Raw genomic sequence first — 13,421 nt, 5'->3', positions numbered from 1 at the left:
GAGGGGATTGATTACACAGGGTGTGAATATCAGCCAGTGGGGATCATTGGAGGCCATTTTAGAAAATGCCTATCATATCTGGTAAATACCAAACAAGCAGTTAAGACATGTGATTAAAATAATTCAGAAGAATGATCTCTAAGAGTTGAAACATTCGGGAAGGTATTCTAAAAAGTTGAGACCGAAGTGAAGTCTTGAAGAAAAGTTTGGTTTGATAAGGGGGAACCTGAACTCTTAACCAAAGCAGTAGACTGCCTCTTCAGTCCAACATTCAGTAAACATGGACCATGTGAATAAACAATTCCAAAACAAATGACACTTTCATCTAGTCTATGAAGATTTTCTGGTGGGATCTGGACCAGCACCAATCTAAGCACTATTAATCAGTGTGGTTGGGAACTTTACTTGGACAAATCTCCCTTGCAGTGTCTCTGCTAATTGTTATTAATGGATGGCTATAAAATATATGTTAGTTATTACATTTTGGTTTGAGTACAGACCGTACAACAAAGAAACAACCCCTGCCTTTTGGAGTTCAGGTTTTAAAGAGAAGGCTTGATATAATCAGTTAACAGGAATGCTCTTCAAAATGAAGTAGAGAAGCATGGGAACTTGGAGCAGAGATACTGAAACCCTGTGGTGATAAGAAACTGATCACTGTGATACCAGAAAAACGCAACAGAATGTCTCTTGTTCCTTATCTATAGTGTTTGGCAAGTATTGGACATGTGCCACAACCTGTTGGTATCTGTGGGGACACACATGCCTGGCCTTGCAATTGCAGCAGTGTGTTGGTGACCTGAGAAGAGAGGAAGTGGGACGGCTGCTATGTAGATGCCTTCCCAGTACCAACTATGGGCACCAGGTGCAGATTTGTCTTGGGTTGAAAATACCTTTGGAAAATATTCACACTGAAACAAAGTAATTAACTTCATCGACCTTAATGAGACTGTGGTAACTTCCAACTCAGTGATACTTTCAGCCACCAACTAATACTAATAAGTAATACTTTAACTAATAACTAATACTAATAACTAATACTTTGAATTTCTTCGTATTTAGGAGAGGTATTTAAATTTAAAATGGATGCTCTCATTGATGATTCAGTTTCATGTTCAGTCTTTATAATTACACTGAATATTTTGTGTTTTCAGTATTTTTCCTCTGAAGAGAAAAAAACAAGACTAGAGACACATGTGTATATGAATAGGCACACATCATTGCCAGAGTGTGGAGAGAAAATAAAAATAACAATAATAGAACCAAAATATGATTGAGGTTGAATTTCAGGGTTACAAGTTTTGCAGAGTGTTTTATTTCATTCCATCAGAAGGAATTCTTTGTATATTCAATAAAGACTAACAGTAGGAAGATGACATTGCCAAGAGTTGTGGACTTAAAAGAAAGATGAAAGCTTGAAGTGAGAGGACTGAAAAAGAATACTCTGTCCAGACAATGACTGTTTTGATTAAATTCTAAGTATTTCACCTTCTTCAAATATTTCACCTCACAACAGTAATAGATAATGTCCCAGATCAGTGCTTTCCTTGTGATTTACTCAATGCTGAGAGATATTTGTGTGCCTTTTTCTAGAGACCATTATAAACCAATTAAGAGCTGCAAATTCATGAATACAGCCAAAATTCATGAGTACAACCTCAAGCTTATACGTGCTCAAGTGAAATTTTTCCTTCCTTAATTTATGGGTCCACTAATTTGAAAGTTTTTTGATGAAAAAAAAAAAGTATGCATTGTTCTACCTCTTCCAAACATCAATTTTTACTCTGGTGTGACCTTTCAGAATTTGTCCTTATGCATATCTGTCTCTGTTGTTGGAATCAAAGTGTATATACAATTTATGTTTTCCCTTTTTATTTAATGTCCTACAAAAATGTTTACTTGTGTTTCAACACAGAACAATGGTTTAATTGCTGCCCAATATTATTTAGAGATTTATATTTCTAAACATTTCTCTTTTTGACATTATTTGTTGATACCTTAGTCATGTCATTGTCTTTTTTATTTCCACTGAATTACAACAAAAAGGAAAATAACTTTATCAGAAGAGACTTTTAAGACTTACCATACCAGGGTGCCTGAGTGGCTCAGTCAGTTAAGCGTCCGACTTCAGCTCAGGTCATGATCTCACGGTTCGTGAGTTTGAGCCCCGTGTCGGGCTCTGGGCTGACAGTTTGGAGCCTGGAGCCCGCTTCAGATTCTGTGTCTCCCTCTGTCTGCCCCTCCTCTGCTTGCACTCTGTCTCTTGCATTGTCTCAAAAAATAAATACTAAAAAAAATTTTTTAAAAAAGACTTACCATACCTAAAATACATATAACTATAGTAAATTTCACTGAAGTGGTAACCACTTATAATCTTACCGACAGTACACATATTCCAGGTTGTGTTACAGTTTGAGTGATACTCTTAAAAAAGATTCTTCTCTTTCTTACAAGGTACTTAAAAGTGACTGAAGTTTACATCTCTTTCACTATAACTAAATACAGACATTTGCTTCTGGTCTTATTTCTTTGGTTTCCTTCTTTTAATGAATTTTCTTTTTATGTAGTGATTGGTACTTTATTATTTTGTTTGTACAAATTTGAATGATCTCTTCAGGTAGTGTAGATTTTAATTTATTTTAATTGATGACGTAAGTGTTGCCAAATCTGGCTTTATTTTATTTTAGAATTTAATTTTCATTTGATATTTTTAAATTGAAGTATAGTTGACACACAGTGCATGTTAGTTTTGGGTGTACAGATAGTGATTCGACTACTCTGTATGTTATGCTGTACTCACCCTGAGTGTAATCAATTTTCATTTGATTTCTATATATTCATATTTGTCAGTATTTTTCCTAGTGATTTATTCTATTGCTTTGAAAAGAAGAATGTTATTCTTTTATATATCTGATTTATATTCTAATTTGGATTCAGGTAAAATTATAATAATGGTTATATTGAACCATGTAAGCCTTTTAGAGTTTATTTTGCTATATACTATAAAATATGAATTAAAGTTAAATATTTTTTAAATAATCTTATTTTATGTACCTTATCTTCAGATAGTAGTTTGTATGTAGATTAATTTTTTTCTAGTTACTGTATATTCATTTGTATACCAGCAGTACTGTCCTCTTAGTTATTGATGCTTGTGATGTCCTTTATTACCTTGTCAATTTTCATTAATATAAAACGACCATGTGCTGTTTAAAATAAACACAGCACACACAAGCAAAAAAACTTTTCTGAGATTCTTAATGTATTAAATCCATAAATTGACTTGTCAGAATACATACATTTTAATATTTAGCTTTCTTTTATATAACCGTGGGGTTTTTTTTTTCATTAAAAAATCTTTTCTATTCTTCAATAAGGAGTATTACTTAATTCAGTGTCATGATAAATTTGGAACACGTACACTGCTGCTGGGATTATAAATGAATGGTTCCTCCTTCAGTCTTCCTAAGTCCGGCCTGTGTGTGTCTCTTCTAGCCAGTTGGAGGCACCATCTGGCATCAACACAAAATACAGATTGTATAATTTGGTTGAATCCATGCAGGAGTTAAATGCTCTGATATTTGCATTTAAAACTGGCATTGTACAGGGGCGCCTGGGTGGCTCAGTTGATTGGGCGTCTGACTTTGGCTTAGGTCATGATCTCACGGCTTGTGAGTTCCAGCCCCGTGTCGGGCTCTGGGCTGACAGCTGAGATCCTGGAGCCTGCTTTGGATTCTGTGTCCCTCTGTCACTCTGCCCCTCCCCTGCTCGTGCTCTGTCTCTGTCTCTCTCTCTCAAATCCCTGGCATTGTACAAAATAAAGATGGATAGTAAAATCCATGCTAATGGTTGAAGACAGACTTCAGAGAGCTGCAAGGAGGAAAAGAAGAGCCTTTAGATATGGTGCCTAGAGGGAGCACCCCTGGGCACCAGAATATCTGTGAGCCAAGTACAGACCCGTGCTTGCCCTTGGGGTCCTGACTTGCACTGTGGGCTGAGCTCGGCATCGGGCCAGATGGGCTGTGGGGTTGCACCCCCCTGCCAGGCGTGGGACAAGCACTGTGTGTCAGCCTGGGGCAAGGTCTGGTCATCTGAGCCACACATCTCTTTCTGTAGCTCCAACCCTTGGCAGACAGGCGACTCCCAGGGATCTTTAAATCATGGCATTGATATGTGCTTGGTACCTGGGTGGAGAGTGTGTGGAAGGTTTGCCCTGGCTGAGACATGGCTTCTGGTGGCCAGAGCTCCCACCCCTCCCTATCCTCACATCCAGGTCCCTGCTTGGGTGGATGATAGATGGTGACAGCCTACCGAGGCAGCAACAGGGCTGCTTGGTAGAGCGTGGGGCATGTGTGAGTGGGAGAAGAGGTGGCTGAGAACTTGTCCTCAGAAGTGGTGGCAGGCAGGACCCACCATGAGCTAAGGCTCCAAGCTCAGACTGTATGTTCCATTGTCCCATTGAACTTGACTTATAAAACACAAATTCAAAGATAAAATTATTTCAAGACAGTTGACTGCAAAGTATTCTCAACAGAGCAGAGGCCTCTGAGAGCAGGACCTCATACAAATGCACCGGTCTTAAGTCCCTGAAGTCAGCCCTTTAATTTGTAGGACACACCCAGACATGTCTGATTCTGCTAACTCTTTAAATGTATTTGCTTGTTTGTGCTTTTTCCTGCCAATTGGAACTAACTGTAAGGATATAGTGTCTGTTGGTTGAGTAAATGAATGCAATTTGGGGGGGAAACCATATACATACTATCACATATATAGAGACACATAAATCCATCTATCATATTTTTAGCAATGTCTGTGATTCCCATATTTTTTTGCAAATAAAGTGTTACTTCATAAATATGATTTTGGATCTCTGCATTATAGTTTCCCTGAAAACATGATCAAAGGACTCCATATATTTGTTTAGTTGTGGAAACAATCAGGGCTGAAATTAAGTCTATTCTCCTAACGTGGAAATTTTAACAACACTAACAATTCATTTCTAAGGACTTGTAAATGTACTTTTTCTTCAACAGCATTTTACTCCTTTTTATAATTTTTCTTTGTCCCTCACTGATGTCTAGATTTATTTGAAAGGCCATTAATGCTAAAGAATTGTCTAAGAGAACAATTAAAACTTTGAAATGAATTTTAATACTTTTATCTTAAAATTAAAAACACATTTACTTAGAATATCCCTGTTTAAATTTTAAAATGTTCTTGTACATAGTATTCATTTTCTTGTTTGTTTTCAAAGTACCTTAATCACACTGGAAAGCTTATTAATTAAATTTTATTAAATAGCATGAGAAAATATTTTATGTTTTCCTATCTGAGTATACCTTATCAATGCATAGATATGTTTTGGTGCTAAAATGCCATTTTTTATTTAGGATTTCATGTAAAACCTTGAATTTGAATTTTGTTGCCCATTAAAAATCCCACGGCTGTTTTTGCAAGAGTGCTTTCTCCAGCTATGGCTAAGGTCCAGTGTAAGCAATAACATCCTTCCTACTCAATATACCTCAAAATCCTGTGTCAATTATTAAGACATTCTTCTTTGCTTCCTGTTCTAAACAGCTGTGTAACATTGGTAAATTCATGTTCACGATTTTTTCTATATCTTGTTTAACAGTCCAAGTGAAATGACCCTTGCATTTTACATATATTAGCTGCAATTTTGTTAAGTGCATATATTTAAGGTTATCATATAACATCATTAAATGAATAATCTCTTTGGATAGTAGAGCAGAATGCCATTTAATCAATACTAGATAACATGCTATGCATGAATTCATCATTGGCCTGGATTTTATAAAACACACCAAATACATCACTTCATGTCAAAACAATCATTAAGGGCCTTTAAGGGTCTTGAAAATTACCTATTCTATTGTGAGTAGGAATGTACGCAAATAAGTGCTGAAATATACTTGTCCTTAGCTTAGTTCAAAGTCAGGAGACAGTTCTGTTTTTGTGGATTAGATGTAGATCATTTAAAAATGGTGCTGGACAGCAACATTATAATTGAGTGAGAATAGAGAAATCTAGAAAGAGTGCATTGTGGATTAAATCGAAAACAGTAAAAGTAAATATAGTTATTAATCTGATTTTCTGTAGCATCCCCAAACAAGGAAACAGAATTTATTAATTTTCCTTTAGACAACTTGAATGCTTTGAATATGTCTATTTACAAGTAGGTTTGCACATAGAAGACATTCTAATTGATTTGTGTTTAATTGCCCAGGAGTAGAATTTTTAGAGAGAGTAACAGTTGAGATTCAGTTCATGGAAGCAGTTTTGAACCACCCGTGTCCCAATGCCTGGAATTTCTTTGTTCTAATACCACCCTCTGTTAATGTGGTGCTTTCTCCCCTGTTGGGATAAGCACTGGGTGTTGTATGGAAACCAATTTGACAATAAATTTCGTATATTTAATAAACAAACAAACAAACAAACATTAAAATTAAAAAAAAAATCTGGTGCTTTCCTCAAGTCCCAAAGGCATTCCTCATCTCCTCCTGATGCCTTCACTGTGTTTCCCTAGACTCAGGGGTCTCTATTTTCTCTGGGCACTGAGAAAGTTTGCCATCTTTTTTGTATCACTTAGCTCTTTTCAGCTGCTAAATTAGACTTTCTAAGTTTCCATGGCTTATGTATAAATTTTCAACTATGTAGTTTTCAACTATCTTTAAATTTCCGTTATGATAGGCCTTATGATTTATAGTTATTTTTGATTTTTCTATAATGCTTTGAAAATACTGATTAGTTTATAATGTAGCTTAGGGGTCTCATTTTAACTTTTCACATATTTATGTGTCACTATAAATATAAAGCCGTGAACTATGTATTTTTGAAAACCAAAACAATTGTGCATAGTGTTATCAAATCATGCACAGGCAGTGTTTAAACCCCAGCAAGCAGCAGTAACTATTTCTCTTATTATCAAGAAACACTTTGAGTAAAGAAAAACTGTAAGGAGCAGAAATCTGTTAGTGGAAAGGAAAAAGGAAGTGAGAAACTGGATATTGATCTTGCCAAGTGAAGCAGTGAAAGAAAATATTACATTGTGAACTTCTTTCCATTATTTTCTTAAATACAATCTAGCAACTCAGATTAAGAGAACAATGGCTGAGATGCTGGAAATAAATCCAACCTATCTGATAAGTCCCTAGGAAACGAGATACAACAAAATTAATGGAAAGGGGAGATTGCCTTGGAGTTTTGGACCCTGTTGTGTGTGTGTGTGTTTTTTTTTTAATAAAAAGTGGTCTTCTGAAGCATGACGTATTTCTTACATTTGTAATAATGCATGTTGCTGTAATGATTCTTTTGTTTTGTAAGACAAAGTGTATATGGAAAATTGTGTCTATTGATTATGTATTAGTAACTTGATTAAAAAACAAAACATTTAGTTAATAGGGAAAACTGAAAACTTTCTTAGTTGACTTATTACTGTCATCATATCGATCATGTCTCATGGTCTTTAGCTATAGCATGGAGTCTCCATGATGTAAGGAAATGAGCAAGAAATAAAGGATCTGAAGGCCTGGGCTTGACCTTTAACCTTTATTTTTTTCTTTATTGTTCTTTGGTCTATTAAAGACAATATCCAGGCCTGCAACAATTAAGAATCCTGGATGTTGTACACATCAGTTTAGGCACTTGATCATGGCCTGTCTTGCCTGTGGTCCAGAGGAAAGGAGGAGAAAGTTAGTGGTACTTTAGTCATCAACAGAATGGAGATCTTGGAAAAGAAGAAATATTAGTGAGCCATACAGGTTGCTCTGTATAGAAAATATATTCAGAAATCTTAACCTTTTTTTTTTTTAAACCACCCAAGTTTTCAATTTCATCTTTGCTGGACCTCAAGTTTTCTTCTGTAGATAAAGAGATTGAATGAAATGATCTTTGATGTCCCTTCTAGCTCAGTGCTTTTGTTTGGAGATTGATGGTTGATTGATTGAGTGATTTTTGGTGTGTTTTATTTGTAAATCGCTACATAAAGTTAACTGAATAAAGTGGAGGTGATTTCTGCATTCTCTTGAATGCTGTGCATCTTCATTATTCCCATGTGTTTACTGTACAAATATTATCAAAACAACATTAAAGCAAATTGGAGAAAAGTCAAAACATTCAAGGAGTAGGACTTAAGTCAGGCTTTTTAGAATGAGCAGTATATGGACAGATGAAAGACAGTGGGGATGGCCATGGGATGGTGAGGAAGCACAGTGGCCTCATGCTAAGGGGTGTTGACAAAGGTAGAAAATTGGATTAATAGGAGAGAGGCCTGGAATGCCTTGGAGAGTTCTCATTTAATTCTATATGCAATAGAGGGCCGTGTTCGGGCAGGAAGAGAGGACAAAGTTGTACCTACTGGATGTCATCAAAGCCTTGGCAGGGGATGAAACTAACATGAGCCAAAAGGAAGAGAAGAGGAAATTGCTCATAACACACTGGCACAGGGCTCTATTAAGTGAAGAGTAAGAGTGGAATGGAAGCAGGTCCTGAAAGGGAGGAGGGCTGATTTTGCCAAATAGTCATATCATTCTATTCAAAAGAGTTGGAAAGGATGCTTACAGCTGGAGGGATATGGCAGCTCAGCAAGCCCTCACCTCTCCTGAGTATTTCTCACAACTGATAAAAGATTTATCTCAGCTGTCCAGTATAGTTTGCAAAAATGCTTATTAATGAAATTCAGGAGGGATTTCCTATCTTCATTGGAAACAAATGGATATTTGAGTCTATGGATACAAATGAAACCTAATCAGTCCTCTTACTTCAATACCAGTCCTTGATCTCCTGTGTTGAAGAACAGGCATATATCCAGGACTATTTTTTATATTATTATTATGGGGAATGTTCTCTTTGTATTCTTATGTAATTGCCTTTTTCCAGTATTCTTTGTATTTCTTTCTAATTCTTGAGCTTTGAATTCTAGAATTATTTCAGTATTATGCCATGTAGGAACATAGAAGTTTGGCCTGACAGTGCTACTGACAATTTATGTCAGGGTGCAACTGCCTGGCATATTCTTTGCTATTATGCATTCCTTTGCAAAGTATGCCTTTGTTTAGTCTTGAGGGAATAGGCTTCTCTGATTTTCCATACACTTGGGACAAGACTTTTACATAACTAATAACTGTTCTGCTTGGTATGGAATGCACATGTTTGCATTTTCACACAATTTCTCCAATTGCCTCTCCACTCCTTTTGTATACTGCTAGGTGGCTGATCTGTGATCTGTATGATGAAGGTTGGAGGCATTTTTTTCATGTCATTTCTAAGAAAAATTACATGGGTTATGGCAGACAAATTGTGCTTCCTTTCCAATTTACCTCATTTATTTCTAAAACCCTACAGTCTATTTTTGTATTACATTTAGCACATTATAGAAGGCCTGACTAATTAATTATTATCCTTTGAAGTCATAAAGTCTTCTTCTAGCAGTGTGCCTTTGAAGCTAGAAAATGTCTTGTTAAAAATTATATGTTAAATATTTTTATAATTTGGTGTTGTAGTTGCACATTATCATTTTGAATGCAACCTGTATCTTCATTAGATAAAATGGAAAACTTTCCATCCACCCTAGGAATTTAGTGTCAGTGCACATGATACTCATGAATTTTAATACTCTATTACTAAATGTATGGGTGTTTCTTAAGGAAGTAATTGATACTCGTAAAGGCACTTTGTCTATTTTTTTAAAAATTTTTTGAGAGAGAGAGAGCGAGCAAGCAAGTGAGCCAGGGCAGAGAGAGAGGGAGAGAGAGAGAATCCTAAGCAGGCTCTGCACTCTCAGTGCAGAGCCCAATGTGGGGCTCAAACTCACAAACCCTGAGATCATGACCTGAGCCAAAACCAAGAGTAGGATGCTCAACCGAGCCACGCACGTGCCCCATCCACTTGCTCTTTTAAAGGTTGATTGTTATTTTTAAGAAAATTATCTTTGTGGATGAAAATGTTTACTATAGACATGCTGCATCCTACAAAAAAAAATATTGCCAAATTAACCACCCCTGGTGTCTGGGCCCTTTCTTTTCACCTACCTTAGGTCCTGGTTTTCCAAGGAATGCAGTGGCCCACTTGTTCCCATTTGGAATAGTGGTTTGTGCAATATATCAGGGTAGTTGTGAGGGTGGCAGTGACCACAAAGTGGTCAGAGCTGGCTCAAGCAAATGGTGATAGTGATGGACAGCAGCCCCAGCCCAGGGAAGGAAGTGATGGGGACTATTTCTTCAACTTTTAATGTTTTCATATCAATGCTTCTGCAAGTTCTTGAATACTCTGTGGCATTGAAGGTCATTTTTATTGTTGTTTAATATTAAACTTCTTATTTTTAACTAATTTGGACTTACAGAAAAGTTGCAAACAAATTTACAATTTATAGTTGAGAAACAGAATTATAGGATGGATGGGTAATTAATTTAGAGTCCAGCAATGAAGTAGGTGTTCAATAAATATTCATTGACTGATGGGAGTAAAAAGGGACTGAACCTGGGGTATCCTGGCTCTTGGTCTTACAACATTTTTGACTGCCCCTTTGCATTTCCCAAGGCTAAAAAGTCACTCTGAATATACATAATTTCCAGCAAATTTTAAGTTATTCTTTGGTAGCTATAAACTGAGAAACAGTCTGTTGTTTTGCTGGCTATATATCTCTTACTAATAAATAACCATGTAGTGTACAATGAGAAGACATTTGCAAACATGATAAACTCTTTAATGCTATTGATTACAATTTACTTACCTCTGTCATTTTTATCCTCATAGAAATTGGCCCAGTGACAATTACCACAGATCCCAAGAAATTTCAATATGAACTCAGAGAATTGTATGTTCAGGTAAGTGCTTGCTTTCAATTTTATTTGTTTCAGGGGAAAGGAAAATCATGAACTTTTGTCTGATTTCCCTTATTTTTAAACCTGAAAGAAATAATTTTGGGTTAAAATTTTTTTTAATGTTTATTTATTTTTGAGAGAGAGGGAGTGAGCAGGGGAGGAAGTAGAGAGAGAGGGAGACAGAGGATCTGAAACGGGCTACTAACTGGAAGGGGAGAACCCGATGCGGTTCTCGAACTCATGAACCATGAGATCATGTCCTCAGCTGAAGTCCGATGCTTAACTGACTGAACCACCCACGTGTTCCAGAAATAATTATTAGTTTTTAATTCCACTTCCTTTTCTCACTTGAGTTCTGAATGAATTGAACAATAGATATGTAAATTGGGCAGATTGAGTTCACCTTCATTTATACATTATCTATGGCTGCTTTCATACAACAATAGCAGAATTAAGTAGCTTTGACAGACTGGCCCACATACCCTAAGATATTTACTCCATGACCCTCTACAACAAAGTTTACTGAAGGCTGCTCTAGGTGAGTGCCTTCACTGAGAATCATAAACAACAGTTAATTCTTCCCCCACAACAGAAATGGTATAATTAAAAATAATTTTGATGTTCTCTGGTCTAAGTCAACTGTATAAAATTTTTGACAGTAAGTATAATTAGGTGATTAGAGAAGAAGAATAACATTGCTTTAGCTGATATTCTGACAACAGGACTTGGAGATAGGGTTAGTATGTACTTTCCCCTCAGGGCTGCTTTGAGATCATTATTGCTAAATCCATTCATGAAAACAAAAAAAAACTTGCTCTTTGAGGCTGCTTCACTATACTCTTCTCCATAGATGGTCTTTGCTGTAGTCATTTCCAGACCTTTTGACCACTCCCCACCATTCATCTAAGCTACTGGTACCTAGATCATTGGCTACGTTTCCCCTTCAGGGCTGCCATCATTCCAGGGACTTCAGCATTTATGGGAAAGACCTGTCAGAGCCTTCTCCCCTCAGTTCCTTGACCTGCTAGTCATCTGCAATAACCTGTTCTTTACTCCATCTCAGTCTTCCACTCCCTCAGGACCTTATCATCAATAATCCTTTCTACCTCTCAAAGCACTAGTTCAAGCATCTTAACCTCCAGCAGCAACCATCTGTCCACCAAGCTTGTTGGCACAACTGTTTACAACTCCTCCTTCACCCTCATTAACCTCTAGCCTGTCTCCCAGGCCATCAGATCTCTCCTTTTTTTCCTTTCCTCCAGTTGAGCTCAGAGTCCTATCATTTCAAAAACACCTCTTTTTCTTCCTTGTCCATTGCTTTTTTCTTCAAAAGGCAAAACCTTATTCCTCAATAACTCCAATTATCTGCATTATTCATGCCTGTCCATCAGGGCGAAGTGCTGTTAAAGTCTTACAACAGAGCAGGTTGATTCCATTGTGGATACACAACACTGGACTTTCAGTACTCCCATGATCTTACTATGTTTTTCTGGTTGATTAAATTTCCCATTTGTCCCAATGATAATTACAGATCTTGTCTACTCTGTTTAAACCTCCATCCCCTCACCCTTTTACTACTGGTTGTTTCAGTGAGCGATCTACCCTGAGCAAGTGACCTCACTTACTGTTTCAAACATAGGCATGTACAAATGGCCCCTAAGACTTCTCCTCTGACATACAGACCCTTATGTCAGTCCCCTAGATGTCACAATGGGCCTCTACAATGAAACTCACAAATGTGCCCTTTCCATTGCTCTACACTTGGTCCTAAATTCTTGTTCTTTGTTCTCTATTTTTTGTCTTTGTGAATGTTGACCACAATATTCTGGTTATACTACCAAAAACTGTGAATCATCTTTAATATGATGATTTTCCCCCAACATCCAAACCGTCAAGTCGTGGTTTTTAACTTTCTAAATATTTTTTATGTCTATTGATTTCTCACTATTTCTATTGGTACTACCCTAATCCCAATTACTATATCTTTAGTCTAAGCAAATGCGAAAAAAGTTTCTAAGTGATTTTCCTGCATTTGCTCTTGCTTTTATTTGCCAGACTATTCTCCATTCTACAAACAAAATAATCTCAAAATACATCTCTGAACATTTCCCCTAATACCCTCTGCAGTCATCCCCTACCCCCACCTCATTAAATTCTTCCTAAGATTTTGAGTGACCTGAGACCTGTCTCTCTGTCAGCCCTGTGTAGAACCACTCTCTCCTTTGGGGTCTGTGCTCTGTCTTAGGGGCCTTGCATAGACTCTCTGCAAATCTTTATCCTCCACTCATCTCCCAGTGGCATTTTCGCACATGTTCTTTTCCTTGCACAGGAATTTCCTGTCCTTCATCCTGCCCTCACTTCCATGCTCCCTTAACCTAGTTTAAAATCTTGTATTCAGGATTCAAGTCTAATCTTGAACACCACTTCCTCAGAGATCCTCCCTGTCCTTAAGGTTTGGCCATATATTACTGCTTTTCTCCATCACAAAGTAGTGGGGATTTCACACTGAAGAATCATGTCTGATTTAGCTCATCATTACCTCAGCAAAATGTATGGCATATTGAACGTGCTCACTTTTTGATG

The 13,421-nt window shown here is 36.9% G+C and overlaps 1 protein-coding gene across 1 annotated transcript in view; it reads left to right on the top strand.

The window, feature by feature from the left end:
• The window catches only part of HMCN1 (hemicentin 1), a 465,407-nt gene that overhangs the window by 89,848 nt on the left and 362,138 nt on the right, over window positions 1-13,421 (top strand). The window contains exon 2 of the mRNA XM_042924627.1: window positions 10,771-10,841. Coding sequence (XP_042780561.1) covers window positions 10,771-10,841 — 71 coding nt within the window. The remainder of the gene's footprint in view (window positions 1-10,770; window positions 10,842-13,421) is intronic.

This window comes from Panthera leo, chromosome F3 (genome assembly GCF_018350215.1).
Source record: "Panthera leo isolate Ple1 chromosome F3, P.leo_Ple1_pat1.1, whole genome shotgun sequence".
NCBI classification, from domain to species: Eukaryota; Metazoa; Chordata; class Mammalia; order Carnivora; family Felidae; genus Panthera; species Panthera leo.
Note: the sequence above shows the minus strand (reverse complement) of the source record. Positions and strands in the feature narration are given on the sequence as shown.